We start from the raw sequence: 26806 nt of genomic DNA, 5'->3' as shown, positions 1-26806 counted from the left end.
AACTCAGAGTTTAGCTGAGCGTTTCTCCTGCCTCAAGAGCACATACGGCCATCCTCAAGACTACACCAGACGATGGGGAAGCGGTGCGGCAAGCCCGTACTCCAGCGGCACCGACAGCTGTCGGGCTCCCCTCGCCTCTTAGGGAGAAAATAAACAGAGAAACTTACTTTAACTTCTGTTTTTCTTAATCGACTTTCAGATCGGGGAACTCGAGAACTTAGAAAGAGGAACAAGCATCAGCCACATATTAATCAGTACCTAAAGAGGGGTTTGGTCCAATTTTAGAATAAACGGCGGAGACACATGATCCAATTAAATTCTAATTATGTAAGTAGTAGGCAAGAGTATTTACACAGGCACTGATTACTGCTATTAAAGCCGCCGGCCGGTGGGGCTGCGCTTCCTCCTCACCGTCCCCACCGCGGGGTTCGTTTCATTCTTAGCGCGCCCCCCCCCCCCCCCCCCCCTTCCAGGGCTCTCGTTACAAACAATAGGAAACGCTGGCCTGGAATCCCCGTCTCCAAACCGTGCCCCCCTCCGGCGGACGCCAGCCTGGAGGAGCCGCCGCGCTCCCCAAAGTGATGATTCATTACCCGTCCCACCTCGGGCCGGGAGCCGGAGGAGGCGCCCCCCGCCCCGCAGTGGCGGGAGATGCAGCGAGCCCCCCCGCCAGCCCCCCGCCGCGCGGGCTGGCCCTTACCTCCGAACAGGTGCGGCGAGAGGTGAGCGGGCAGCGAGCCGATCACTAGCCGGGGCCCGCCGGAGGTGCCGCCGCCGCCCCCCGCGGGCCGCTCCCGGCCGCCCTCCTCCGGGGTGCTGTTGACCGAGTCCTGCGAGCCGTAGGGGCCGCTGCTGTGGGGTATGTTGAAGGCGGACTGCGCGGCCCGGGCCCCGGCGGCGGTGGCCCCCCCTAAGGACCTGCTCCGGGGCGCCGACCCCGCGGCACCCCCCGCCGCCGCTCCTCCTGCCGCCGTCGCCGCCGCGCCGCCGGGAGCGGCATGAGGCGCCGCCGCCAGGTGCGCGTACCGCCCGCCAGCGCCTGCCGAGCGCCCGCCGGTCCCGTTAGCGCCGCCGCTGCTGCTGCTGCTGGAGGAAGGTAAATCCCCGCCCGAGTACGCCCGGGTGCGGCCGTTGGCGGCGGTGGGGCTGCTCTGCTTCGCGCCCATGGTCCCGCCGCCGCCTGGCGCTGCCCGGTGCCCTTCGCTGCCGCCTTCCCCCGGCGCCAGGGGGTGGCGGGAGTCCGGCCCCGGCGGGGGCGATCTGAGGCGCGGGTTGCGCTGGGGTGGGGGGAGAGGGAGCGCCGGGGGAGGGGAACGGGTCGCTCGGTGGGTCGGTGTCGAGAAGGGAGAGCCGCCCGCCGGGATCCGGCTCAGCTGGCGGCCCCGGCGCGGCCGCTGCTCGCGGGTCTGGGGCGCCACCATGAGCTGCTCGGGACGGTGCTGGCTCCCGCCGCGCGGCCGCTCGGCCCCGCCGCCGCCGCCGCTGCTGCTGCCGCCGCGCCCGCCGCCGCCGCCATCCTCCGCCGCCGCCGCTGAGCCCTGTGGGGGGGCAACGGCGGCAGCAACGCCGCCGAGGCCGCTCGCTCGCCCGCGGGGCGCCGTGCTTGTGCCGCGGGAGGCGGGAGGGGGCGGTCACCCCGGCGCAGCCGCTCCTCTACCGTGTCGCCATACTGGGGGCGGCACCAGCGGGCGGGATGGGGAGCGGTTACAGCGGCAGCGGCCGCCGCCTCTCCTGCCGCCCCCCCCCTTCCCCGCCCGGCGAGGGACCGGCCCCCGGCGGCGCGGCGCGACGGGCCGGGCCCGCCGCCTCACCCCGCCCTCTGCTCCTCTCCTCACGCAAGGTGCGGGGCAGCGCCAGGTGGGCGGGCGCTGGACGAGGCCGCTGCCGGGGTAGCGGGTCTCGCTCCTCCCGGAGGTCCGAGTCCCCAGACGGGGCCGCTCGGGGCTGAGGCGGGAGCCTGCCGGGACGCGGGGGGGCGGCTGCCTGCTCGCCCGAAGGGAAGGCGGCGGGGCGCTGCGCCGGCCGCCCCGACGAGGAAGGAGTTAAAAGCCGAGCTGCCGGCGGTGGCAGGCGAGCGGTGGCGTTTGCGTGCCGGGCGCGCCCGGCGGCCGTTGGGGGCAGCCGATGGCGGTGCCCGCGGGCCCCGGGCGGGAGGCGGCGGCCCTCGGGGCCGCGCTCGGCGTCGTGTCCCGCCAGGTGAAGGAGAGGGGCGGCAGGCGGCTGGGCGGAGCGGGCAGGACCGGGGTGGCGGCGCTCGGCGGCGTGCCCCCTCTTGCTGCGCCGCGTCGCATCTCGGTTTGCCGTTGCGGCTTCGGCAAAGCGCCCGGATGGCCGGCCCCCGCCGCCCAGGCCCCGCCGGGCGAGCGCGGCTCCCCGCTGCTCGGTCGGGCCGCGCACCGCCGAGGGGCGGAGGGCCCGGGCCGGGGTTCGTCGGGGTGGCCGGCCTGCGGGCTGCCTGCCCTTGTCGGGAGCTTTCCCGGGTAGGGGACTGCCGACCTGGGCGGTTTGCTGCGGGCCTCGGCTCTGCGGGTGTATGCGGGGGAGAAGCTAGACAAGGAGGGTGAAAATTCCGTGTATCTTTGGCCTACGGGCGGTACAGAAAAATCTTGCAGACCTCAGTCTCCCACTCAGAGGAAACACTCCCGTTATTGTTGGTGAGAGGCTTACACAAGGACTGACCGACAGCTGAAAATTTTGGCCCTGTGAATTACACCCATTTGGATAGCAGGCTGGGTTTGCTCATGACAACACTTCCAGGGAGATAAAATTATTTTTTTCTTTAAATATGTGATACTTAATGTCATGTACATGGAATTTATGTGAATGTGATTCCTACAATCGGTCATCCAAGGTACACTGCTTATTTTTATGGTTTATTGTCTGCTGCAAAATAAGATGGGTCACCATGAAGCAGTGCTATACACCATCTCAGGACTCTGTCCTATCATCTAGGCAGGCATTCCAACTGCAATCGTGCCTGTGTCACAATGGCATAGCACCCAAGGTATTTTACAATTAACACAATAAAACAGATCAAAACCTTAAATAATATACAAAGTATTATGTAACATTTGTACTATACATATTACATGTACATGCATGGTATCTTTGATACTTGTCCTCAGACACAAAGGAGGTGCAAAGGCCTCCCTTTTTCCCCTGCCTTTCTCCATCTCAATTACAACTGTATGTGGTCACTTTCTGGCATCAGTGTAGCTCACAGTTCAGTTTGCAAGAAGAGGTACCATAGCTGGGGATGGCGGAGGAGATTACCAGCCCTAATTCTTCATTCAGACACTGCTTTTCTGGATAGCTGAGACACTGTGAATAATCTGAACCCCATTTAGAGAATGCTGCTGTAAACTGTTGCTGGTTTCAGTAAGAGGCGGTGATTCCACAGCTGTCTTGTGAACAGCTTGGTCTTTTGTGTGCTGGGTGACGGGCAGACAGCTGGGGTCGATAATCTGTCGTCCCAAGCTATGCCGTCCCCACTTGTGAATTATAAATTGCAGTCTCTGCTATCGATGGTAGATACCCCAAGGTAGGTCTACCCATGAGTGCTTTCTAGTTCAGTTTCCTACAGAAAGTGTGAATATGCTGTCTGCTCTAGCACTGGTTACTTTTGAAACTCCTGGCCAGCTTCTGTCAGATCTTTCAGAGACACTAACAGTATAGAAAGTAAGTGGTTACACAGAAGATAGAGATCCTATTAACGTTCCCACAGAAGGGAAAACTACCATAGAAATTCCCATCTTGCTAGATTCCAAGAATCCGCAGGGGCAAAGGATGTTGCAAACATGACTCATAGTTTCTGCTTTGCATAGAATGCCTGTGGCATGACCAGCCCTATCGGGACAGGTTTAGAGGACAGCATGCTCAGAGTTTTATGGAGTTCTTAAAGTTTCCATTGCTGAGTAGTAGTAGTAGTGGAGCTGGTCAGCTGCTAGAATAAACAGCATTTTGAAAATAGTACATTGCTACACAGTACCACCGTACTTTCTGTAATTTCTTGACAGTGGATCTAAGAGTTGAGCAGATATTAAATACAGTTTATATCTGACTGTGATTAACCTTTTATTCAATTTAGGACTAAATGATAAAGTCAGGGTGGGGTGGGGGTGGGGTGATGGGACTACACTGTCAAGGCATCCAAACAGTTACTCAGTCTTACAATCAGAAAGTCACCCCTAACAGCATAGAGTATTTCACAGAAGGGAAGTCACAACAAAAGGACAGCCTGTATTCCTTTCTCAAAGAGCGTGGCTCTTCCCAGTGCAATGTAATTTTCTTTTTTTGAGGGTGGGCTTCAGTTTTTGTTTTGCATCTGGGGCACATATTTGCGGCTCTCTCACTATCCAGCGTGAGTCTAAACAGGACAAATACCTCAGAGAACACCTACATCTTCAGAAAAGCGATGTGTCATACTTTCTCCCCTCCATTCTTCCCGGTCTCTCTTAAAAATGGTTGAATAGATTTTTTTTTCTACAATTTGCTTTATATAGCCAAGAGTACAGTTAGGGTTTTGTTTCTTCTAACAAATTACTGTCTACTAGCCGTTAAGTCTTGTAGAGGCAAGTACCTGGTACTGTAACCTCCACCCATTTGTTCTTTAATACACTCCAGAAGTAGTTTGCATTAAAATTTCAATTTACTACCCAGCATAGAAAATAACCAGTGACAAGAGGAAACAGTGCAGAGAGAAAGTAGAACATCTTGCTGCTGACCATGTTTCTACAGTTCTCAAGGTTTCAGTGGAAAGTAAATAGTTATATTAAAAGTGAGTTCTATAGGCCTATATGGGTGAATGCTGTTACTATTCCTGTAGAAACATATCTAGGGAATCTTATTTATACTTCAGTAAACACAAAATGGGAATTAACCTTGTTCCTTGTCCGGGATAGTGGGGAAAAAACCCTAGTTTAGACAGGCAAATATACTCACTGTTATAAGCTGCAGACCTCCACTTCACTTCTGGTTATGCTACCTTGTCTGTCAGCAAGTGAAAATAATTAACCTGTTTCTTGACCAGTTTCCTTGAAAATACCAGGTGACAGGTGTGCCCTAAGCATACAGAATTATCTGTAAATTCATAATATTGCACATTTTGGAGAATATGTGCTGATAAATGGAACAGGGGTCTGAATTTTGCTCAACAGTGAGCTGTGCAAACAGGTCATCCTCCCTCTTCCATCCTGCCCCCTTCTGTGGTGGCTTTTACAGGGAAGCTGAAACAAGATTTCAGGTGAGGTTTCGTTTCTGACAAAAGCATCTGACCCTGAACTGATAAAGCTAGCCAGAGGTTTACATTCTGTTCAGAACTGATCAGGCACTTCTTTCTAAAGGAGAAAGGTTTAAAAAGTAAGGGCACACAGTCATAACATACGGCTTAATTTTATAATAGCTGCTGTGGGCTCCTAATAGGGTTTGGGCATCTAGATTTTCTGAGCAGATACCAAAGTAGAGGTGCATGTTTTGAAGAGATCAGTTTTTACGGTTTTTACATTACTGTGTATTTCAGCTTGTTTAAAATAAACAGTGCTGCACACCACTTCTTCACAGATACCAAAACTGAGACTTCTGAAGTCTTCAGTTGCTCATAGAGAAAGCAAACCAGAACTGGTTTATCTCTCTAAAATAAGGTGTGTAAAATACACACAGCCTACATCTGCAGCTAGAGTAAGCCACCCAGCAGACAACACTGTTAATATGTTTGCATCTGTAAGCTAAGGGAAATAGGTCCCGTATTATCCCTGACAGTATGACTACAAATTATGCATAAACCTATTGTAGGCATCTTTTTAGATGTATTTTGGTATCAGTGTATCTCCAGCTGGTAACTGGTGTTTCAAGAGATGTAGGAGGCCCTGTTACCCACTATCTTAGGTTTTTATTTGCAACCAGTAACTTTTTGTATGTATTGACCTTAATCCTATGAAGATTTACACTTATGCTTACACTGATATTTGAATAACAGTCCTGCAACATGCTGTAATCAGTCTTCATGGAATAAAAAAAATAAACAACTCATAAATCTCAAGATTTAGGTCCTAAAATTATTCTGGAATTGTGTGGTGATGCTCACAAGGATAAGAAAGTTTATCCTTGCTTTATAAAAATTCTGTTTAAAGCCATCTATCTTTTGTTTGAGGTTTATGCTTTTCTGAAGTTTCTATCACACTGTAAACAGTATGCTATATTTTGTACACTGGAGTTACCTGTGGCAAAAACTGATGTTCACAGGAAAGATAACATAGTCTTAAAAATAAACTGAAATTTCAACCTGACTTGCTGGTTGACCATTTTTTACAGGAAGAAATACTTGGAAATAACTTGCTTGAAGAAATGGCAAATTGTACTGTACAGTCCACTACCACATGCTGTAAAGTGGTACTATAAGGAATATACTTTAATAATTTTAATAGGAAAGAGCATTCACCATAATAATTTCTAAGCTGTTCTACATTCACAGTTGTATTATCATAGCTACTGAGTACCTTTGTAGGTAACCAGGTGCAATACCAAATGCCATTCACATGAATTTAACATCTTAGTGCAGAATCAGGCCAGTGTTGTTACTGCTTCTCCAATAAACTGTGTTAGCTGCTTGGTGGCTTTTTTGTTTTCAGCTTTGCATGAGTTATCCCATTGTGTAGCTTCCTGACCTTTCACGCAGCTATAGCCCCCCCAGTGCTATCTTTCTTCAGAAGCTACTGTGCAGGCCATTTTCGTTGTATACTTAAGGAATAAAAGAGGACAAATAGTTTCTCAGACTATGCCCATATCTGCATTAAAGGCATTTGCACCAATTCATAAATGAAGCGACATCAATACATGTTTATCTGGGCAAGGTGTGATACACGGATCTGTGGATATGGGAGTCCGGAGTGGATGAGTGTCATATAAAGGTCCTATCCAGTTAATTTTTCTGTTTCTGTGATTTCTAAGAAAAGGGGGTGGAAGACAAACCAACAGATGAGAAGTATGTTTACTCTCTCTTGTTTTCAGATCGGCACCCAACAATGCCAGCTGAATGTGGATTCAGAGTTTTGGGAGGACTGTTGATCGCCTCAGCTCCCTTTACTTCTGCCGAGGGAAATCAGGATAGTCTTTCAAGGTATATTCCTGAATTACACTGTTTTGCCTTGCAAGGCGACGAAACCCTTCTGCACCTAGAGAGGCAGCTGGCTTGACAGAGCACCTTATCCTAACAGTTCATGATAGCTATTAAAGAAGGTACTGCAAGTCTTGACCCAGTGAATATTACACAGGTAAATCAGTCTTCAGAAGCTGATTGCAGACACGTTCTTTTACAGTATGCACCTTTCATTAGCAGTACTAATGGCTTGAATGCTAAACGTCTATAGAAAGAGGTGAATAAATGGAAAACAGTATTACAGAAACAATGCAAAGTGAAGTATGTGGGAATGACAGCAGGTGGTAGAGCCATGTGACATTATATTTGCCAGGTACAACTGTATTATCTCAGGTTCTGTGTTATCTGCCAAATATTACCTTAACTTCTCAGAATCCAGGAGAAAAAAAATACTTTTGTCCTTACTTTTGCACAGTATTTGCTAATGTTTTCAATTGATAGTTTTAAGCACTATTCTAATATTCTGTAGCCTCCTACTTACAGTCTGCTCCTGATAAGCCTAATAATGAGAAACAAAAACACACAAGGTTGGTTTTTTTCTTAAAAACTCAGAGGGTTTTTAAGAACAGCTGCTTGGGCAGTCGCATGTGTTGCAATGGAGTCAAAAGGGATAGTAACAAGCTTCAAGTATAGTAACAGCGAGGCATACTGGTGTATGTATCAGGGTAATACTTTATTAACTAATGTATAGTGAAGAATACAAAAGCATGTAAATGGATTCTTCTGTAGGCCTAGATCGCAGCTGCAACTACACCGAGTTGGGAGGAATGTCAGAGAGCTCTGCTTCGCATTCTCCACCAGAAGCGTTTTCTGCCTCAGCTTCTGTGCATCACGCTTGGTGTAAACCAAGCACGAGGGTGGTGTAAAAGGCTCCATCTGTCGTGTTGGCTCAGATCCACTTCACAGAAGCTGGAACCCATGAAAGTAAAAAATGAGAAATCAGAATTCTGAACCCGCTTCCTCCTCTCCCCACTCTGCCCTTCCCTGGTTTGTACTTCTCCAGTAGCAGGAGGAGCAGAGTTTTGTTCTAGATTGCTACTTGCAAAATGAGGGGGATCAGGGCGCTCCATGCATCTTCCTCAGCCCTCCCATAACAGCTCATGGACCACTCATAATTTAGACCGAGGGACTTAAATTTCTGAAAGAAACAAAATGTTTTCCAAAGAGTGATACAAGCCAGTCATATGCTTGCTGGCTGGTTGCTCTGCCCCAAGCTGGTTTCAGTTCAGTATTCAGAAAATGCTAGGGAAATTTCAAGTTAGAACAGTCCTTGAAACAGTCTGGTGTAGCAAAACATTTCTAGATGATGCAATGTCTTTCTAGACAGTAGGAATGCAAGGAGTCAGTATTGTCAGTAGATTCTTGTTCAGATGAGTAGTACTGTTAGTTTACAGGATTAACCATCCCTGTGGAGCACCTGTGCAACACTACCTTAGCAAGGTCACAATTTACCAAGATAATTCAGAACCATTTCTTTTTCTCTGTTGTTTTCTAAACAAAGCTTTTTCTCCAGAGTCTTGGTAGCTCCTCTTCAACTCAGATGTGATAGGATCACAAAATTGATAAGACCCTTTTACAGCCATATTAATCCAAATCAAGGGCAGAATGCACTTCTACACTTTCCACGTGGAGTTCAAACAATAGACAAGATGTGTTTCGTAGGAAGTACATCATGAGGCTGGAGAGACTTGCATTCTTTCTGGATGGCAATTTTTCCCCTCTTGTTAAAGGAAAAATACAGAGCAATCTGGTATTGCAAGTCCACACTGACATCTAGTGCTGAAAAAATGGCACTAGCCAGTGAGGAAACAAAGGAAAAAGGTATTGGACTAGAATGAAAGATCTAAAAATATGGCAAAGCATCCCTTCAGCTTTATGAAAGCAGCTGGGAGTTTGCAGATCTCTCCAGTGGGCAGGAGGTGCTCTGGCTCCATGAACGTGGGTGCTGTGGGGGCATCCCTTGGAGAACTGCATGGGCTACTGAATCTGACAGCCAGACACTCACCAGAGCAAGCCCTGTCTGCCCCTGAAAACTGCTCTTCAGGACACAAGGAATCTTGAGTTGTGACTTATTTTAAGTTTGTTTTGTAGCCACCATTGCTGTAGGACTTGGTCCAGAGCAGCATAACTAGTAGAACATGGCTGCCAATAGCCTGGTAATCTTGATTTTACTAAGACTTCACAAGGATGAAATGTTCTCACCTTCCAAACTGAAAGGAGATTTACCTGGTACACTGGAAAGATTCCCTCTCTAAGCTTTTCCTAGGGAAAGGGGTCATTTGTTTAGCAGTGGCTTTTAGTTGTTAATGTTTTCTTACCTCCCATTTCCATAAAAAACATTCTCATAATTTTTCCACATATACAAAAATTTGCACTTTGTAATATTTTACTGTGCCTTTAAGGGCAGGCAAAGACTGTAAAACAAAATATTTGTGAATTTTCACTGTAATTTCTACCTTCCATGGGGAATTAAAAAGTAATAATAATGTGCAGAATAATGAGTGTTTTTCAGTGTCTTAGCTGCCAGCGCACTTCCTTCCCTGTCACCAGGGAAATGGTGAGATTAAAACCATGTGCTCTGTGTGCCTCAGAAGTGAGATACGCATGTCAGTGTTGTATAAATCATCAAAGGAGATGAGAAAAGGGACAGATCCGAAGCCACCAAGATCAATGGACTTTTTTTCCTATCAGATCCCAGGAGCTTTGGATCAGGTCCCAGCAGATGTCAGAGCTCTGCCAGCCCCACTGAGAAACTCTAGTCCAAATGCTGGCATGCTGTTTGGCAAGTCACAACCGGTTAAGCAGAGGTTGGCAGATGTATCCTCCATGGAGGGAATCCTGGTGTTAGCAAGCAGGATTTCACAGCAGGACCCAGCACGGGGGACTTCTTGTTTCTTTGCGTGGAAGCAAAGCAGGTCCTAACCTACCAGCCCCTGCAACATGTGAGGACATCCTCTCCCACCAGAAAGCCCATGCTGTGCGTTGGGGCACATCAGCAAGCTGTATCTCCTACCATTTGGTACTAGCTGGGAGTAGCTGTTACCTCCTCCTCTTTCACAGCAGAGCAAGCAACAAATTTAGCCCTTACAGCCTTGTAAGTGTGAAAGACTCAGAAGAAAATGTGGCTTTCATCCTGTCCATAGTACCCTTCCTCCCCTTATAGCCAGAAAGCCCAAGTACTCAGATATAATTTGTTCTTTTAACTTCTGCAATTCTTTATTTTTCTGAACAATAAACATAGAGAAGTAAGCACATTGTCACATCTAGGCTGTATTCCCCTCCACACACCCCACACACACCCCTCCCCGCCGTCTCTTGTAATCAACAACAGTATGCAGATTTTAAAAATGTTTCAGACTTGTGTCTGGACTGGACAGATTGGGATGTACAGGGAGGATTGGCAGGCCCAATTAGACAATAAGTAGCATAAGTAGCTGTCAAAAAATAAGGCTAGAGCAGGAGAAAGCATGTGGCATCTCTCACTAGATAAGCTAGAATGATTGGCATATTCAGTCAGAAACACTCATTTTCTGATTTAATGGAGGGTTAAGACAAATTGCCTCACAGCTGAGACCATGAAAATCAATCATTAAAATGTAGGGTTAGAGTCTGATGTCAGTTTAAATTCCATTAATATCAGTGGAATTATACCAAATTTATCCACCCAAATTTATAGGGTGCAAAATTTGACCTGTAATTATTATTAGAAGCAAAAGCTTGCAAAACTGTATCATATGTCTAGAATTTTCTTGAAATAAAATGTAATAGAATAGTAAAACCGAAAACATAGAATTGGCTAGAGTGGAATAGAAGAACAGGGAAAAGGAAAAGGAGGAGGAAAAGAGTGGGAAAAGGAAAGAGGGAAGGGGGCAAAGGAAAGAGAAAAGGTAAAGGGAAAGAAAATGAAAGACTGAAAGAAATGCCAAGAAAAGAATGCAGGAATTTAGGAAATTTCCCTGATGAAATTTAAAAACATGGGGAAAAAAATCCAAATGTATGGTAATAACATTGAATTAAACCACTTCAGCACTGGTGTCATCATATCATGTTCCTGCCCATCCTTTCCTTTTCAGCTTTCAAGAGGACCCAAGGGACATGCAATCTGGTTGTAGTGAATTATTCAAGAAGGTGCCACTAATGTTTTAAAGGTGACTAGTTTGCAGAGCATATTTGGTGCGGTGATTGAACATCCAGTATGAATATATTCAGCTGACATTAGTTCCTAAGCCTTTAGGAACATGGCAGAGTGTATTAAAATCAGTGTTTTTTTCAGTGCAGTGCTAGGCAATAACGGATATAATCCCAGCTAAGAGCACTGACGTGCTTTGTGCAGAACACAATCTATTTTAATGAAATTGCAAATATATTTTGGGGAGCAGTGAGTTAGGCTGAATGGTAGTAATTTAGTGTTCTGCGCTTATTATTAGATTCCCCACCTGATCCTTTGCCTTGTGTTTAGGAGCACGGTTCAGTGAAGAGAACAGTCCTGTTCATACAAACAGCATGAGTCAGGGCTACTTGTCAGCAAGGGTTGCAGGTCCACAACCCAAGTCAGAAAGCCTCTGTGGGGCCTTTTAGTGACTCAGTGACTCAGAACTTTGGCAAATCCCCAAGCTGGGGTGAAGGAGTAACTTTTGTAAAGCAGTAGGTTGATTTTACAAACAATTGCTGCCCCGTGAGACAGAAATGACAGTTTTGGCAGTGTACAGACCCAAGCAGCAGCAGATTAAGCTGGGGTGGCTGACACAACTAGCAACCTTTCCTGATCATGCTGCCCTTATGTTAGAGTCTGGCATCCTTGCCTGGAGCTGACAGAGGGATACAGACAGCTTGATGTGTTAGAGTAAAGCAAAAACAACCATCAGCTGGGAACAGTGGCAGTTCAGGAGCTGCTGGATGGCCCTTCAGCCCCTCCCCTGTAAGGCGAGGAGAGGGGGTGGAGCAGCCCTGCCTTAATCCATTGCCACATCCCAGTTAATATCCTGATACTTCAGAATGTGGCTATGAACAGCTTCTAATTCAAGCTGGCTGGCCTCAGCGACAAAGAAAATTGTAAATGCGTGACAACAGTTATGGACTGCAGTGGCTTAGACAATGACAGTGGAGGAAAATAATGCTTTAGAAGATTCACAAATACATAAAATCCCTTGAACTGAAAAAATGGAAGAGCCTTTTTTTGCAGCACCCTCCTTATATTTTAAGTAATTCTCCTTGCCTTTATCTGAAAACGGTTCTTTCCATAATCCTTTCAGCCTTCATACTTCATTTAAAATCGTATTTGATGATCTGATAGTTTGTTCTGTCTGACAAAATTGCAACGCAGTTTTCATCAGCTGTAACTCACCTAATCTGATGTGTCTCTACTAACAGTGCTCAAACCAGGTCTTTGATTTAGGTCCCTATTTGCAGGGGAGACTAAAGAAGAAATCTTAATGCACTTCCATTTTTATGAAGGGCATTTTTCAAAGGGGAGAGAGAAAGTAAAACTGAATAAGGATGCTAAAAACTATTAAAAACATTTTATTAAATCCAAAATTATTTACATGAAGAATTCTTTCCCAGTGGAAGAAACTGAAAAGAGAGTACAATGCTTGGAGAGCAACAGCATAAGTCAGAAGGAAACTTGTCCTTGTTTTTTAGTTGTCTATTTTTAGTTCTCTATTTTACCCAAATAATCAAGACAAATTCTCTGTCTTGATTATTGGGGTAACTTATAAGTCACTTTGTCTTCTGTTGATTCAGTTCCTCCCTTTCTACTCTACCTCTTTATCATTTTGTCAGGATAAAACACATTACAATTGCAAGAAGCTCAAATAGTAAGTAAAAGGACATTAATAAGCACAAAAGGTCAATACATTTTATACTAGATCCCTATGATAAGAGCAGTTTTGGAAGTACAGAACTTTATGGAAGTGATGGTATCGAAATTATGCAAATGCCAGTCACAAGAAAACCTGCCTCTAATGCTACCCTGCTAAGCAGACCTGTGAAGAACAGGACATGCAATATATACTCCTGAAAAAATACCCTGTAAATTCACATAGAGCAGAATATATCTTTAAAAATGTGTCACAGGAATACTTTATCATGTAGAGATAGATGTGGCTAGAGAAGCCACTCCTGATTTCACCTGGGGATTTATAGATACGACCTATACTGGAAGAATATAGATAAATATTTGTCAATCAGCAGCTGACAAACATATTTACTGTTAATGCTGTTGTCACAGTTACTCACAAAATCCCAGGAACTGGATGCTACAGCACCTACTGTTTTTCGTTAACATCGGTGTGTGGTACATATTAAGCTTTTCTCAGGTAGGAAATGAATTCTTATTAAAATGTCTTGTGGGCATGAAAACCGAAGTAATGAGACAAGAATGAGCTGGGAGTCCAGAGGCAAATGGGTTGAGGGGGTTTATATAAAACAGCTCCTTAATAATCAGTAGGGAGGAAAGAAAGAAGGAGTATGCCAGATGGAAACAGCTTTGCCCGTTGCCTGAGTAGAGCCTTTCACCCCATTTTAGAGAGGTAGGGTGAAACATTGTCAAGGCTCATCAGTCCTACAGACAGTAGAATTTTGTCTGTCTCTCTCTATTACCGTTTGCTAACTGAGCTGACTGCCAGCTCAGACCATTGGTAGAAGTTTAGTTATCAGCCCTGTTGTTTTCCTTATAAATTGCTGTTCCTTGGGGTTCATTTCAGTTCTTAAGGCTTTGCTGTGTGTGGTTTGGTCACAGAAGTAGCAGAACTAGGTATTCAGAAACAGATTTAGCCAGACTGGTGCCAAAATTGTGATTAAACCAGCCTGATGTACCTCTTCACCTCTTTCTGTAACACACATGCTAAAAATCTGCCACTGTATTTACCAGTCGAACAGAAGTGGAACCACATCAATAGTCTTTGCAGAAAAAGCTTGCTAAGATGCCTTTCTAAGAGGCATATGATTAATCTGTAATCTCTTAATGAGGCTATCACCTGACACATATCCAATCAGCAGGTCAATTGGTCAACATTTGCAAGAAATCCTGAATTATATTCTAAATTTTGGTTCTCATGGAGCTCATAAGATCTTTTCTCTGTCCTCCTTTTCCAGATCTGGGATATGCCAGTCTCCTAGTTCTACTGGTTAATAAAGGTGTGAAAGCATAGCTGTTACTGGGAGGCTTACACGTGTTTTACATAACAGCAAATGGATATATCTGAAAAGTGAGAACCTGAGAGGACAGAAAGCAGATTTCTATAGGCAGTATTCCTTTATGCTGATTTTCAAAGAAACATGGAGATTTTTTTGGTTTTCCCACAAATCAAAGCAGTTCTAGAAAGAGTGATTAGTTCCTCTTCTTCTCCACAGCAGGCAGTGCTTTTGAAGTCCTTCCAGAGTGCTTGTCATCAAAGTATTTGTTACCTACCTGTTCAGGTCTTCAGAGGGCTAGAATATATTAAGAAGGTGTAATTATGTGGTTGCAAATCCAGCATGTTGTGTGGCTATTTGTATAGGAAGACGTTATATAGTGTTTCCGGAAAATGTTTCCATGGTAGCAAGAAAGAAGTTGAAATTGATGAACCAAGTTTTCCTAGGCCAAATTGTTCAGGTTTAGCCCCTCGGGATCTGTCTCTGCTGTAGGGTTAACCTGAGCAAGAAGCAGACCCAGCCAGAGCATGTGCAGCTGTATTGCAGGGCTGCACGCAGGTGCCATCACCCATCTCCACCCCAGTCCCCCTTCCTGTGAGAGGGCAGGGCAGGCGAATGGAGGTGGAAGAACTGTACGAGCACTTTGGTTGTCATTTGTGCTTGGTGTTGGAGCTGCTGTGGGTATATCCCACAACTCTGCATTATACTGACCCAAGCTGCTCTGTCATTCGTTTCCAATGGACCATGGGCCATAACTAGAAAGGCCTCATTTGAAATGGTTTTCCTGCAAAATGTCCCTCCCCACGTTGCCAGTGTGACTGTTGATAGCACAGGGATTTAGGGTTATAACCCAGCTTAATGCAGTGCAAAGGAAATGCTCAAATGAGCCGGTCCATATTTGTGGACACATCAAGGATTTGAGCGTAGCACCCAGCTAGGATCCTGAATGAATCCTCAGGGATGACTGGCCTTTGAGCCACACGTACACAGATAAATGGGGGATCATCTTGAGTTGTCTGCCCTCATCTGTCTTCTTGCCACAGCGCCTTGCTGATACATTAACTGCGCAGATATGTCCACCATGCCCCAGGCCATGCCCATATCACAGGAGACATCTATAAACCATTTGCAGATCCTAAGTGAATCCATTTTACTGTATATGGATATGCGTTATCCAGCCTGTCCAGGATGAATTTTAACTGGTGCATAAGTGAAATGTAATCATTGTTTTGTGTGGTATTTACGCGTGCTTTATAAAGATACCACCCTCTGCATAGCTAGGGTGTTCCTCCATTAGTATGATAATGAATCAGTATTCAGGGGGCCTTTTCTGCTCTGCTTCTTACTCGACCCTGTTCCCTCTGATATCTGAGCAAGCCCCCCAAGAGCAGGGCGGCTAATGAAGGTAGGGGAAGATGAGGACAAAGAGCCCTGCCATACCTATTCAGGGAGAAATCTGCATCTGAAAGTGCCTGCTGGAAATGGGCGAGATGCCAAACAGCAGGGAGAAGGGTGACGCTCTGGAATATAAAGGAGTGCATACTATTATCTTTTTCTGTCTTTAAGTCACCGGTTATTTGTAAAATAAAAAAGGAAACAAACAAGGGGGACCCTTTGATTTGGCAGCGGCATGGTTTTTATTCATATCCCAGCAAATGCAACACCCCTTCTCTCCCCACAGACCTGCCTGCTGCTGCCACTCTTCTCCCAACTACAACCATTCTTCTGTTCCCCCTCTTCATAACAGAGCCTCTACCAACAGCTGATGAATGTGCTGGATCTGCAGTTGCCCCAGTATGCAGCAGTCAAGGCAGTGCTATCTGAGCATGTAGGTGCCATAAGGGCTTGTTTTCAGGGATCACTGCTTTTTTGGGACTGTAGGTTATGCAGTTGAACACGATGCCTACACCTCAGGTTGCAGCAACCACCATTGCTCAGCAGCCATCGCTATTCCAGTTGAACGGATTTTGTTTTACTGTTTCTGAGCAGACATGCTGCCATGCTGCTTTTGCAGTTCTGCTTCCACCCATTCTCACTCCCCTCTCATGAGGAAGACACCTAGGTCTTTCCCACTATAGTCCCTCTGCATGCCCCACTACCTCCGAGAAAAGAAAACTTCCTCCAAGAGACCCTGTCAGCCTTCAGGTCCCAGTGTTTAGTGGTATCTCCTGCTGAACACAGGTCAAAACTCACAGCTCGCCCCAAAAGAGAAAGCAAGAAGCATCTCAACATCAGGTTACAACAGCAGAAAGTTCTTAAGTACTCACTCACAGGGCATAAACTGCAGCGGGAGCCTGGATGACATGTAGAACAGACATACCCAGCCAGAATCAATGGGTACTATAATGCTGAAGAAGCAGCCTGCGGTCTTCCTCCTTTACTCCTTCTTTGGTAGCTAGGCTGGTTAATAAACTGCCCTTCTTCTGGAAAAAAAAAAGGTGATTATATGTAGGCCCAGAGTGAAAGGGTTCAACTGGGAAAGAGTCTTCCCCCAGCAACCTATAAATTATGCATAGCTCTAAACCAGCTTTTCAGCATGGTGGGAGCAAGGCTTCAGGCCCCTCAGTGCAAGTTTGATAACACTGTGTGAATCACATACCAGTGGACCTGAGCTGAGAATTTGCTATCTAAATCTCAGCTCTGCCAGTGCCAGAAGCATCCCAGTTGAGGCTCATCCAGGATTAATCTGCAAAGACTGAGAAAAAGGAGGAGCAATGATTGACATGGTAATACAGCATCTCCCATGCAAAAATGCCTTCAACCCCCTCCAGCATTTTCATAACCGAACACACACCTTGTTTTGCACTATAAAGAGCATGGGAAAGTAATGTGATAATGAGACATAACAAGAGATGCATGTATAAGACAAGCTGTGGACAGGCAGTGAACATAAAAAGAGATGTGTACATGTACACATAGGGAAGAAGTGGCAGACAGGCACTTTCTTATAATCCAGCAACAGTAATCGTGACAATAATTAAGTTCTGTTTTCATTTTCCATTCTCCCTGCACCTTTGTGTATCTGGAGAAAAGAAGCAAATAACAAGGCTTTCTATTCAGATTCTTGTAACTAGACTCCAGTAAGTGCTGTCAAAAATGTCCACCTAGTATCCACTTAAGTCATCAGGCAAGTTTAGCTCAGCTGTCTTCCTGCCCTCCGTATTCTGCATTTTTTTCTTTATTAACAAGGAGAAAACTGCATGGAAGGCCTACCAGAATGCATTTTACAGACAATATTGGAAAATACCAGTTCAGAGTTCACTTTCCACAATCCACAGCACATCCAGTGCTAAAAGCTGCTTTCACCTTATCAGGAATCAGAAGCAATGCCAGACCTACCTCTGTTTCTTACACTTGCAAAATTAATATCAGTAAGCTTCAGATCAGAAAGGACTTGGAGAGATTGTCTAGCAAATATTCTCAAATGATAAATTATAGGGGGAAAATAAAACTGCCTGGACACTGCACCAGCAGAAAAAAAAGCAGTACTTGTTCACTAAACTCTCCCCTAATTACTGACATATTGCAACTAATCAGCTTTAGAGGCAAAAAGGAGCTGTAATCTATGCATGTCCTCCTCTTTTTGGACTGTTCCCAGTACTAATTGCAGCAGAGGAGCATTCCAGACTGGAATCCTCTAGCTTTTCCACTCATTGCTTAGAGGAACTCCAAGCCTGCACAAAACGTTATGAGTTTCCTGACTTTTTTGCAGTCATAGTTTTGTCCCTTTTTGCAAGGCCACGGATCCACAGCAACAAACCTTTAGCTGAAAGCCTGTTGTAAGCTGAACCAACAGTAGCAGATGCAGAAACAGATTTCCCTGGGGAAAGAACGTCAAGTCAGTCTGACAGCTGTAGTGGCAAGTACTAGCAATGTTCATTGCCCTTGTAAATCTGGGGGATAAACATCCCTAAAACATCAATGACTGGTAGTAGAGATTTGAGTAGAGTGTAAGTGTTGTAGTACACAGTATACATTCCCGTGCTCTCATTGCATAAAAATGACAATGAATGATCATTTAGATCAGGCAGGGTGTCATTGCCTACACTGTGGCATGGAGCTAGCGGGCAGGCAGCACCAGGGTGGGTGAAAGCGCTTCTACATGAACATGTCATGATGATCAGTGTTCATCAATTCTTTTACTCCTTTGTATTTGTTACTGTCCAGGTGGATGCTTCCTCTTACTGAAGCAGAAATTGTTCATGCACAGCACAGTGGCAAGAGCTGTACAAACATTAAAATGTGGATACAATTAATTCCTGCTGATGGAAGCAAACCCCTGGCATAGGAGAGACAAATGATTCCATCTCTCCAGCATGGCATGGAGGTGTCTATAACAGGTTTGGGGGATTTCTAGTCCGGTTTTGCTCCCTGTTTGAAAGAAACATTTACTTTGTTCCCCATGCTGCAGCCTTGCACAAGTTGTGCTGGCTGCACACCCTCTTCTGGACTGGGAAATGTGCCTGCCTTATGACACTGAAGCCACCCTCTAGGCAAATTTTTCCTCTCAGCCATCTTTCCAGATACCATCTTTTTGCCCTGGGGGGCAAGGAAATTACTGGTGGGATGTCAACCACGAGGGGAATTTCACTGGTGAAACCAGCAGCCTGCTTATCGTTGTTACTTTTTACTCATGCCTGGATCATCTTGCGGTGGTTACTATGACAACAGAAAAATTATTTCTTAACATAAATCAAGTTTGTCAGACTTATGCTTGTGCACAGCACTTGCTGAAGGCTAGATAAGCAATTCTGAGACCAAAAGCAGACAAACTGATCCGCTCTGTGAAAATGGAGCTACCAAGGATCTGAAATAGAAAAGATCCCTTGTCTTCCTAGGGAAATTTGCTTTGAGTATTGAACTGTGGTGGTTCTTTTATATTTTGAGAAATAAAAGCATGAGAATAGTGAATATAATGAGTTAATACACTTATCTTTTAAATGCAGAGGCTTCGGGAAAAATCAACTGTGTTTCTAAGAAAAGAAGTGTGAATATTCAGCACATAAGCAACATAGGAAGAGGAAGGAAGGAGAAGGTTCATAGAAGTTCCTCTTTAGAAAACATGAAGGGATTTCTGAAAATTGCATTCTGTGCTTGTTTGGTACATGGGTAATGATAATAGTTCTTGGTAACCTAGTCCCCAGAGTGCAAAACCTTACATTTACTTTTTGCTTGCACATTTTTTCTCATCTTGTCCTCTGGCATCTTTTTATTAGACCCTAAAAATATAGTTATCATTGGCAGAGTAAAGGACTGTTTTGCAGACAGTTCATCCCTATTGTATGTGTTTCTGCTGCACAGCCATGAGCTTTTTAAAAAAGTATAAATTTCCTTACAGACTGAGTGATGAATAGTAGTATCCCATATCTATTTAATCTAGAATGATCATAATTTTTAGTTATGAAAAAAACCTTTTAGAAGTTTAGTTCAATTTGTAGTATTGACACAGCTCTTGGTTTTAGGCAGTGGTTTATTCTTGTTAATCTAAAATAGGTGGTGAACGAGCTGTTTTAGTTAAGCTGTCTCTGACTGAGGGGGTATCCTGTTCATCCTGTGGAGGAGAGCAAACTCCATGCCTGGGTATGGAGAATGGGCTACGTAGGTGGGCATATTGCCTTCGGTCCACAGCACAACTCCTGCTTGTCTCAAAGGGACCTTTGTAGCGTGACCAAAGGCAAAGCCTCATCTTTTGCTGCAGAAAGTAATGCACTGTTCATTATTCTTTCAGTCTGTTAGTGCTTGATTCAGCAGAACTTAGTAGGAGTGATTTCTCTTCCGTTCCTTCCCATCTTCTTTTCTCTGTTTCTGCTCTGCTTCCTTCTTGGCACGTCTTCTTCCTTCATCCTCCTCCTTCCAGCAATTCCAAACCCAGCCTCAACTGTATTTTGGCTTCATTTCCATTTCTCTCCATCTGCTAAAATGTATTCATGTATTATGTATCAAATGTTGGCATTTATAATGGTGTCAGTAAGGTTTCAAGTCAAAACCTGAATGGAAACAAGCGGTTTGGGTAGCATTTACCTCTCTTGTCAGTATCGTTTCAGACTATATTCAGACTCAAGAAAGGAAACACTGCACAGTTGGGCCCTACTAGGAAGATTTCCTGAACAACCATCATGGATAGGAGCATTTTTTGTTATTTAATGGAAGTTTAAATGCCAAAGAGTATAGTGGTTCCATGTGGTTAACTCATGAAGCAAGTGGACCCAGTGTTTCAAGAATCCTATATGAAAGTAAACACATGCAACTGTAGTAAAGTAAATGTGTAGGTCTTTTGAAACATACACAAACACACATATGCATGTTTGGGAATGGAGTTGTGTGCTTAAAGATGTAATTCCACAGCAGTTTAGTATGATCTAAGGTGGGGTTGCTCTACATCTTTCCTTAGATGTAGTCTCCATTCTTCTCATCACTGATACTTGTCTGATCTTACAGTGAGCCCACTAAGGGAGAGAAACTAGCAACTCATTTCATGGAGAGGGCGGGGGGTGGTGGGGGAGTGGTGAACCCAGGAAGAAGCATTTTCTTTCAATTTAGCTCTCCAAACCAACTCACTGCAGGGTTAGGTATGTTTCTGCCAGTGTGAGGGACAGCCAGAAAATCCAAACAGCAGTGTCGTGGGGCAGAGGGGCACATAGTCAAGAGATAGCAGCAGCCAAGGTCAGCTTAGACTGACAGAACTAAAGCTTCAGTGGGGATTTTGAAAATCTCAGGCATGACTTTGCTGTATCCATAAAAGCACCAGGGGTCTGTCAAACTGGCTTCAGAAGTATTGTGGCATTAGGGATGCTTAAATTTACAGCCCTGTTTTCCATTTCTTGTCTTCAATGTATTGATCGCTACTCTTTCTCCAAGCTGTTTGCTATGCATCATACTTTCATTTCAGTAGAGGTCTCAGACATATTTTGTCAGCTCTGGATAGGACAAATTTCTCCTGCTGTACAGATTTATTTGATTTGTGTTTATGGGATGCCCATACCTGGCTATTTGGATCTTGAACTGCATATACACTAGAATAACTTGGTTGCCAGTTCCATAGGTCTTCCAATTACAAGACACTATATTTAGATGGAGACAAAATATGAAACAGGATCAGGCACAGAACCAGTCAATCCTTATTTTTCTCAAAAGGAGATCTTTTTCTGTCTCACCCAATACAAGGTTCAGCACATGGGCAAAAGGGAACAAAAAAATAATAGAAATCCTTAGGCTTGATTTGCTCACAGTAAAAAACAATTGAAATGAGCCAAAATTCTGCTTCCTGATTAACATTATGAAGTAAGTAAGAGCTTTGCAAGGTAGACTAACAAGTACATGGCTGAGTCTAGGAGGAAACAGAGGTGAAAAGAGCTTAAAGATGAGAAAAGAAAAAACAATGGTTTTCTGAAGGCTTCAGGTAGTCAAAGCTCTGCACGGATGCTTGACTAGGTGAACTATGTCCTCTTTACTCTTTGATCTTGGTCTGCAAATGATTCATGGTATTTAGTGACCTGCTACGCCACCTTGCCAGTCAGTTATTAGGGTGTCATAGAAATCAGTCACGGATCTTCTTTTTGCATCCCACTTTTGTTTTTATTTCATTCAGTTAATCTCCCAGCAGTGTATTTACAAGTGGGAAAGGAGCATCAGTGAAATGGAGAAGAGCTCTCTCTCTGTGGCCCCTCTGCCAGCTCTGCCTTTGTGTTTAAATGTTTTCTCTTGTGTTTGGTTCTTGCTGCTCCTGATCTTTTGCAAGATATGTGATTTTCTCTAACTTTACAAACATAGACTGAATCAAAGGACACCCTCCAGGGGAGAAACTACTTGTCTTAAGATCAAAAGTTCTGCTTTGTTTGCTATTAGAGGTCACCTACCCTTCACATTAAGTTCACAGTTTATTTTTGAGTTGCTGTTTATTCAGTCTAAGTGGTTCAACCCATACATAATATCCTAAAAAAGTCCTGGTCTTGAAACATGCTGAGGACCACCTCAGCTGCTGAACATTTCCCACTCCCATGAGAACTGAGGGTTCAAAGTAACTCCCTGTGCTGTGCCTTAACTCTTCTGGTCAGAGCAGCCCTGAAGAGCTTCACCTTGATGCATCTGTTTCCCACCTTTCCTGTTTGCTAACCATCAGCTGACAGGTACCAGCCAGAGCGATGCGTTTCTTCGGGTCTGTCTTAAAGAGAGAAGAGCTCACGGCACTTTTTGATATGTAGAACTTTTCAATGTATTTTCTATCCACTGAGTGGTATCTATAGGAAAAAGTAAAACTGTTACTGCAGTTGTAAACAATGTGGGAGCCATTAAGAATTGCCTGTTCATTCACTGCTCTGTACCATGACGCTCTGGGCCTGGAGAGGTTGTTGAGGGGTCAAGAGTTAGCCAAAAAGCAGGCAAGAACACATGGGGAGCAACAAGCAGTACTGACTGATATTACCAGTAAATTAGCTCTTTCTGAAGAGCTACTATACCTGAGGTGGATATGGTATAGCCACACCCAAAAAAATTGTCATCTTTGAGGTGGGAGAATTACCTTGTTCGCAAGTCCTTCATGATGGCAGGAAATAATGTCTGATCCAGGAACGCAAAATGGTCTTTCACAGAAAAGATCATTTTTCAGGGATCCGTCTTAGACCACCTTTCTCTCACTCTTGAAAGCATTAGCTGACAAGGTTTTCCTAGACAAATATTTTATCTCTGATGAAAGAAAAGCTTCTTCTAACCTCAGTGCTTGAAGGCTTTAGAACCAAGTCCTGGCTGTGTCTTTTCTTCTGTCCTACCTGTCCTTCCAGACTTGTGTGCAGAATCCTGGGAGCCATGAGAATAAAGCCATGAAGGCCAGCTGATGCAGTCCTGTTAGAAGTCCTGTTGTTGTTTCAGTGAGATGAGTACTCTATGCTTAACTGGTTGAGATGGTGTTTATGTGTAGTTACAAAAACTTTTTCTTTTTCCCTGGTCCACAGAGCCCCAGTGAGGAGGGTGCTAGGTATTACCCTTCAAAATGGAAAAAGTTAAATTTGATGTAATATTTCAGCAGAATCTGGTGCCCTCGATCCCTGCAAAGGGTTTATTATTTCTTAGGTATTCCCACTGTGGAGCAGGTTACCATTCATTCTGAGGGAGGAAGGGTATCATCTAGCATATCTAGCATCCTGGAAGTCCAAAGTCCAAAGCCACTGACTCTTGAGAGCGGTGGACAGCCATGTGTCCCTGAAGTCAGAACTGAGGGTGGAGAGCAAGCCCAGGAGATTTCCTGGAGTTCTCCATCTAGATCTTGAGGAACAATCAAAGTCAAAGGAATTTAGATATTAGATTTTGAGATATTAGATTAGAAATTAGATATTGAGAACAGTCAAAGGAAATTAGATATGGCAATCTCTGCAGGAGAATTCCTAATTCCATCCCTCAGCAGATGAGCACAGGCCTTTGTGGGAGACTGTTTTGTATCAATTACAAGAGTTTTCAGTTTAAACATCTCATTCTTGTACATGTGACATCCATGGCTTTTCATCAGCTATAGTCTGACCCTGCAGTGCCGTCACAGGATGATATGTGTCTATCTTACAATGGAGACAAAGCTTTTTCTCTCAGGAGGTGAATTCAGAAATGTAGTCAACCTACATGCAATTCACAAGAAAGAGTGTATTATTTAGTTTCCCTTTGTTGTTTAGAGTCACTGGGATCCGTTAAAGCTGTGAAGCTGCACAAATGTTTGCAAAACTGGAGCTGTATTCTTTTAACTCATACTTCACCTAGAAACACAATACAACATTGCACAATAGACACCTGAGGGTGTTGTCAGGGGGAGAAAGGTATGGTTGTAAAGTGATTTTCAGTCATAAAGCTAATATTTGGCAAAGGAAAAGTGACATGTCTATAGACGACACAAAAGGTGTAGGAGAAGGATATAAGGCGGCTGGGCCAGATGGCAGAACAAACAAATGAGAAAATAAATCAAACCACTCACAGGCATTTTACATGGCAATGCATAGTCTAATGGGTTGTATTCTCAGCTGGTGTAGGCTGGAATAACTCCATCTATGAAGCCAGGACATCCAGCTGAGGACATGGAGAAAGATGTTTCTTTATTAAGCCTTTTTGTGGAAGCTGCACTTCGGTACTTTCTATGCTGTTTGTTTTCCCTTTGTAACACATAAAGGGCCAAATTTGGCTTACAAGGTTGTCAAGCAGCATATACCGCCCAACCCAATCAGCATCATTGCTACCACTTTCACAACCAACACATGTAAAAGTGCTGCAATGTACAGCAAACAACACGCTGTGGACTGAGGCAAGATGTGCATACTGGGCAACAGTGGCAAATGGTGTACAGACAAGAATAGACTACAGCCTCAAAAGCAGCCATCTGAACTTGCCTGCTCTCACAAGCATATAGCCCAGGACTGGCAGAACCAGAGGTGCTTGGGCAGTCGGCACTCCTAGAGAGATGTTATGCTTCATCTCTTCTGTATACCAGCTGTTCTGCTCCTCCATTGTTTCCAGAGGATGCAGGAATAAGCAATTGCAAATCTGCTCACATACCAGCCAATCTGTTGTCCTATTATATCCCTAGATCTGCCCTGATGATGTCTAATGCAGTAATGAAGTGAGACACAGGGTACTCTGTGCATTCAAATCCTGTGAGCAATTTAAAGGACAAGCAAAGTCTTCGACAAGAGGGAATTTTGAGGGAACTAAAAATTGTATTCTATAGCATGTGAAATACATGTTTGTGATGAAATGACCAGGTTGTATACAACAGCAGACATGCAGAACACCGCTGGTGGTAAGCACAAAGCCGTTTGTAGAGAACCAGAAAGCTCTTGTGAGGTTTTGCATGTCTGGCTCTTATTTTCCTTTGGCAGCATGAATCATAGAATGTAAGAGAAGAATACACCACCTGATTTGGCTTTCCTTGTGACTCATTTTCCTGGACCTCTGCAAGTCAGAATCTTCCATAAGCAAGGTTTTGTAGCAATGACCAGCTACATCAGACCTCCAGGTAAATGGATAGAGAGAGTCTGGTAGTGGCTCAGAAAGTTCGCTGTTCTCAAAGTGAGTCAAGTCACTGTTATTTACTCCCTCAGATTGCAAATGGCATCTGTTGAGTTTTACTCTATGTTTTATCCATCATCAAATGCTCATCAGCCTTGTGGACAACACCAAATAAATATAACCCTGTCATATTATGGGTTAAGAGGAAGAGCCTAGAATAAAATTAGGGGCTGATGTAAGTACAGCACCAACCAGCTCATATATTCATCAGCTAATTTCAGGCAAGCCTCCTGAGATGTTTATGAAGTTAATTGCTCAGTTCTTTTTTCCCCCATTTTTTCCTGTTGTCTTTGGATTGAGTAGTCATTAATTCTTGCCTCGGTAAATAGGAACACTTTGGAATCATGTACTGGCTCTTCTGGGTGACATTTCCTGAACAGTTTCATTCCTGAGCACTGCAGTTTAGTAGCAAAGCACTATGAATTGAAACTTCACGAGTCCATTATGCAACTTCTCTCTACATACAAGATGTCCCTGTTTCTGCTGGGTGTTTTGGCATGGTGAGGATCTCTCTCAGGTCCTTCTCACTATGTTTATAACCATAAGAGCACAAATATTAAGGACCTTTAGTTTTCCAACATTTTCCTGCAGCCCCCTCAGAGCTCACCAGAGCATCTATTTTCTAATCAAAAGTCACTTGCTGCTGTCAGTAGGGCACTAATGACTTATTTTTCTGACTTGGAAGGGAAAAGAGACATGGGGATATCCTCTACAGCCTATTTAGATATTTTTTCAGTGCTGTTTAGTGCAGCATAGATGTATATCCTGTATGTCCTCTCCAGGTTGCCTATACCATGTGTTCGTGCTGGAATGGCTAAAGCAGTACACCTTATGCGTACAAGCCATTATTTAACCACTGAGAGAACACAGAAGAAGAGCCTCTGCTGACAAGTTGTAGCCTGAGCCTCCAGCTACCTGCCTGTGACTGCTGCACCAGCAGTAACCACAGGAGCAGGATGGAAGGCAAGTGGATTTCAAGAAACCACTTTCCTGTCAATGTAGAAGTCCATTTTCAGAGCCTGTAAAAAGAACAGGGTTGAGCAGGCTGCTCAGCTCTCCTTCCTCACTCCAGAGATACCTGAGGACCTCATCAGTGCTTGAAAGTTTGGGCAGAAATGGAAGTTCTTGTGGTTCAGGTGATTTTAAAAGTCTCTGGGCAAGGAAGCCTCTTTTGCAATGTGCTCTCTCTTCTCTATATGTACACTCATTCATGTGATACAGGCTGGAATTATAAATCTTAGAAGAGTAATCTTGGGACTAAGGAGGTAAGGGTTGGCATCGTCCACTTAACCTTACCTGATGTAATTAGGCTCTGTTTACAGTCAGTGGTCAACGACAGATACCTTCCAAAAGCTGTTCAGCCCACCAAGTTTACACTCCTGTTTTAGGATGTGGTAATTGCCCCCAGTGGTGGCCAGTCTCCACTGACTATAGATGGGCTCTGTACCAAGGTTAGCTTAGATGCTTGACATCTAAAAG

The 26806-nt window shown here is 44.7% G+C and overlaps 1 protein-coding gene and 1 long non-coding RNA gene across 5 annotated transcripts in view; one reads left to right on the top strand and one right to left on the bottom strand.

The window, feature by feature from the left end:
• The window catches only part of ZNRF2 (zinc and ring finger 2), a 60235-nt gene extending 58769 nt beyond the window's left edge, over positions 1-1466 (bottom strand). For both annotated transcript variants that reach the window (XM_040591751.1, XM_040591752.1), the window contains exon 1: positions 701-1466. In XM_040591751.1, coding sequence (XP_040447685.1) covers positions 701-1421 — 721 coding nt within the window. In that variant the 5' untranslated portion in view covers positions 1422-1466. The remainder of the gene's footprint in view (positions 1-700) is intronic.
• Positions 1042-26202, top strand: LOC121087096. Of its 3 annotated transcripts, none has more exons than XR_005827523.1 (4): positions 1042-1096; positions 7006-7114; positions 8816-8818; positions 26191-26202. It is a non-coding gene; the product is annotated as an uncharacterized LOC121087096 (long non-coding RNA). The 3 variants fall into 3 exon arrangements; XR_005827521.1 differs by lacking the exon at positions 1042-1096 and adding an exon at positions 1773-1857; XR_005827522.1 differs by lacking the exon at positions 1042-1096 and adding an exon at positions 1804-1840.
• Positions 26203-26806: the final 604 nt, after the last annotated feature.

The sequence above is a fragment of the Falco naumanni genome, chromosome 4, assembly GCF_017639655.2.
Source record: "Falco naumanni isolate bFalNau1 chromosome 4, bFalNau1.pat, whole genome shotgun sequence".
In the NCBI taxonomy this organism is placed as follows: Eukaryota; Metazoa; Chordata; class Aves; order Falconiformes; family Falconidae; genus Falco; species Falco naumanni.
Note: the sequence above shows the minus strand (reverse complement) of the source record. Positions and strands in the feature narration are given on the sequence as shown.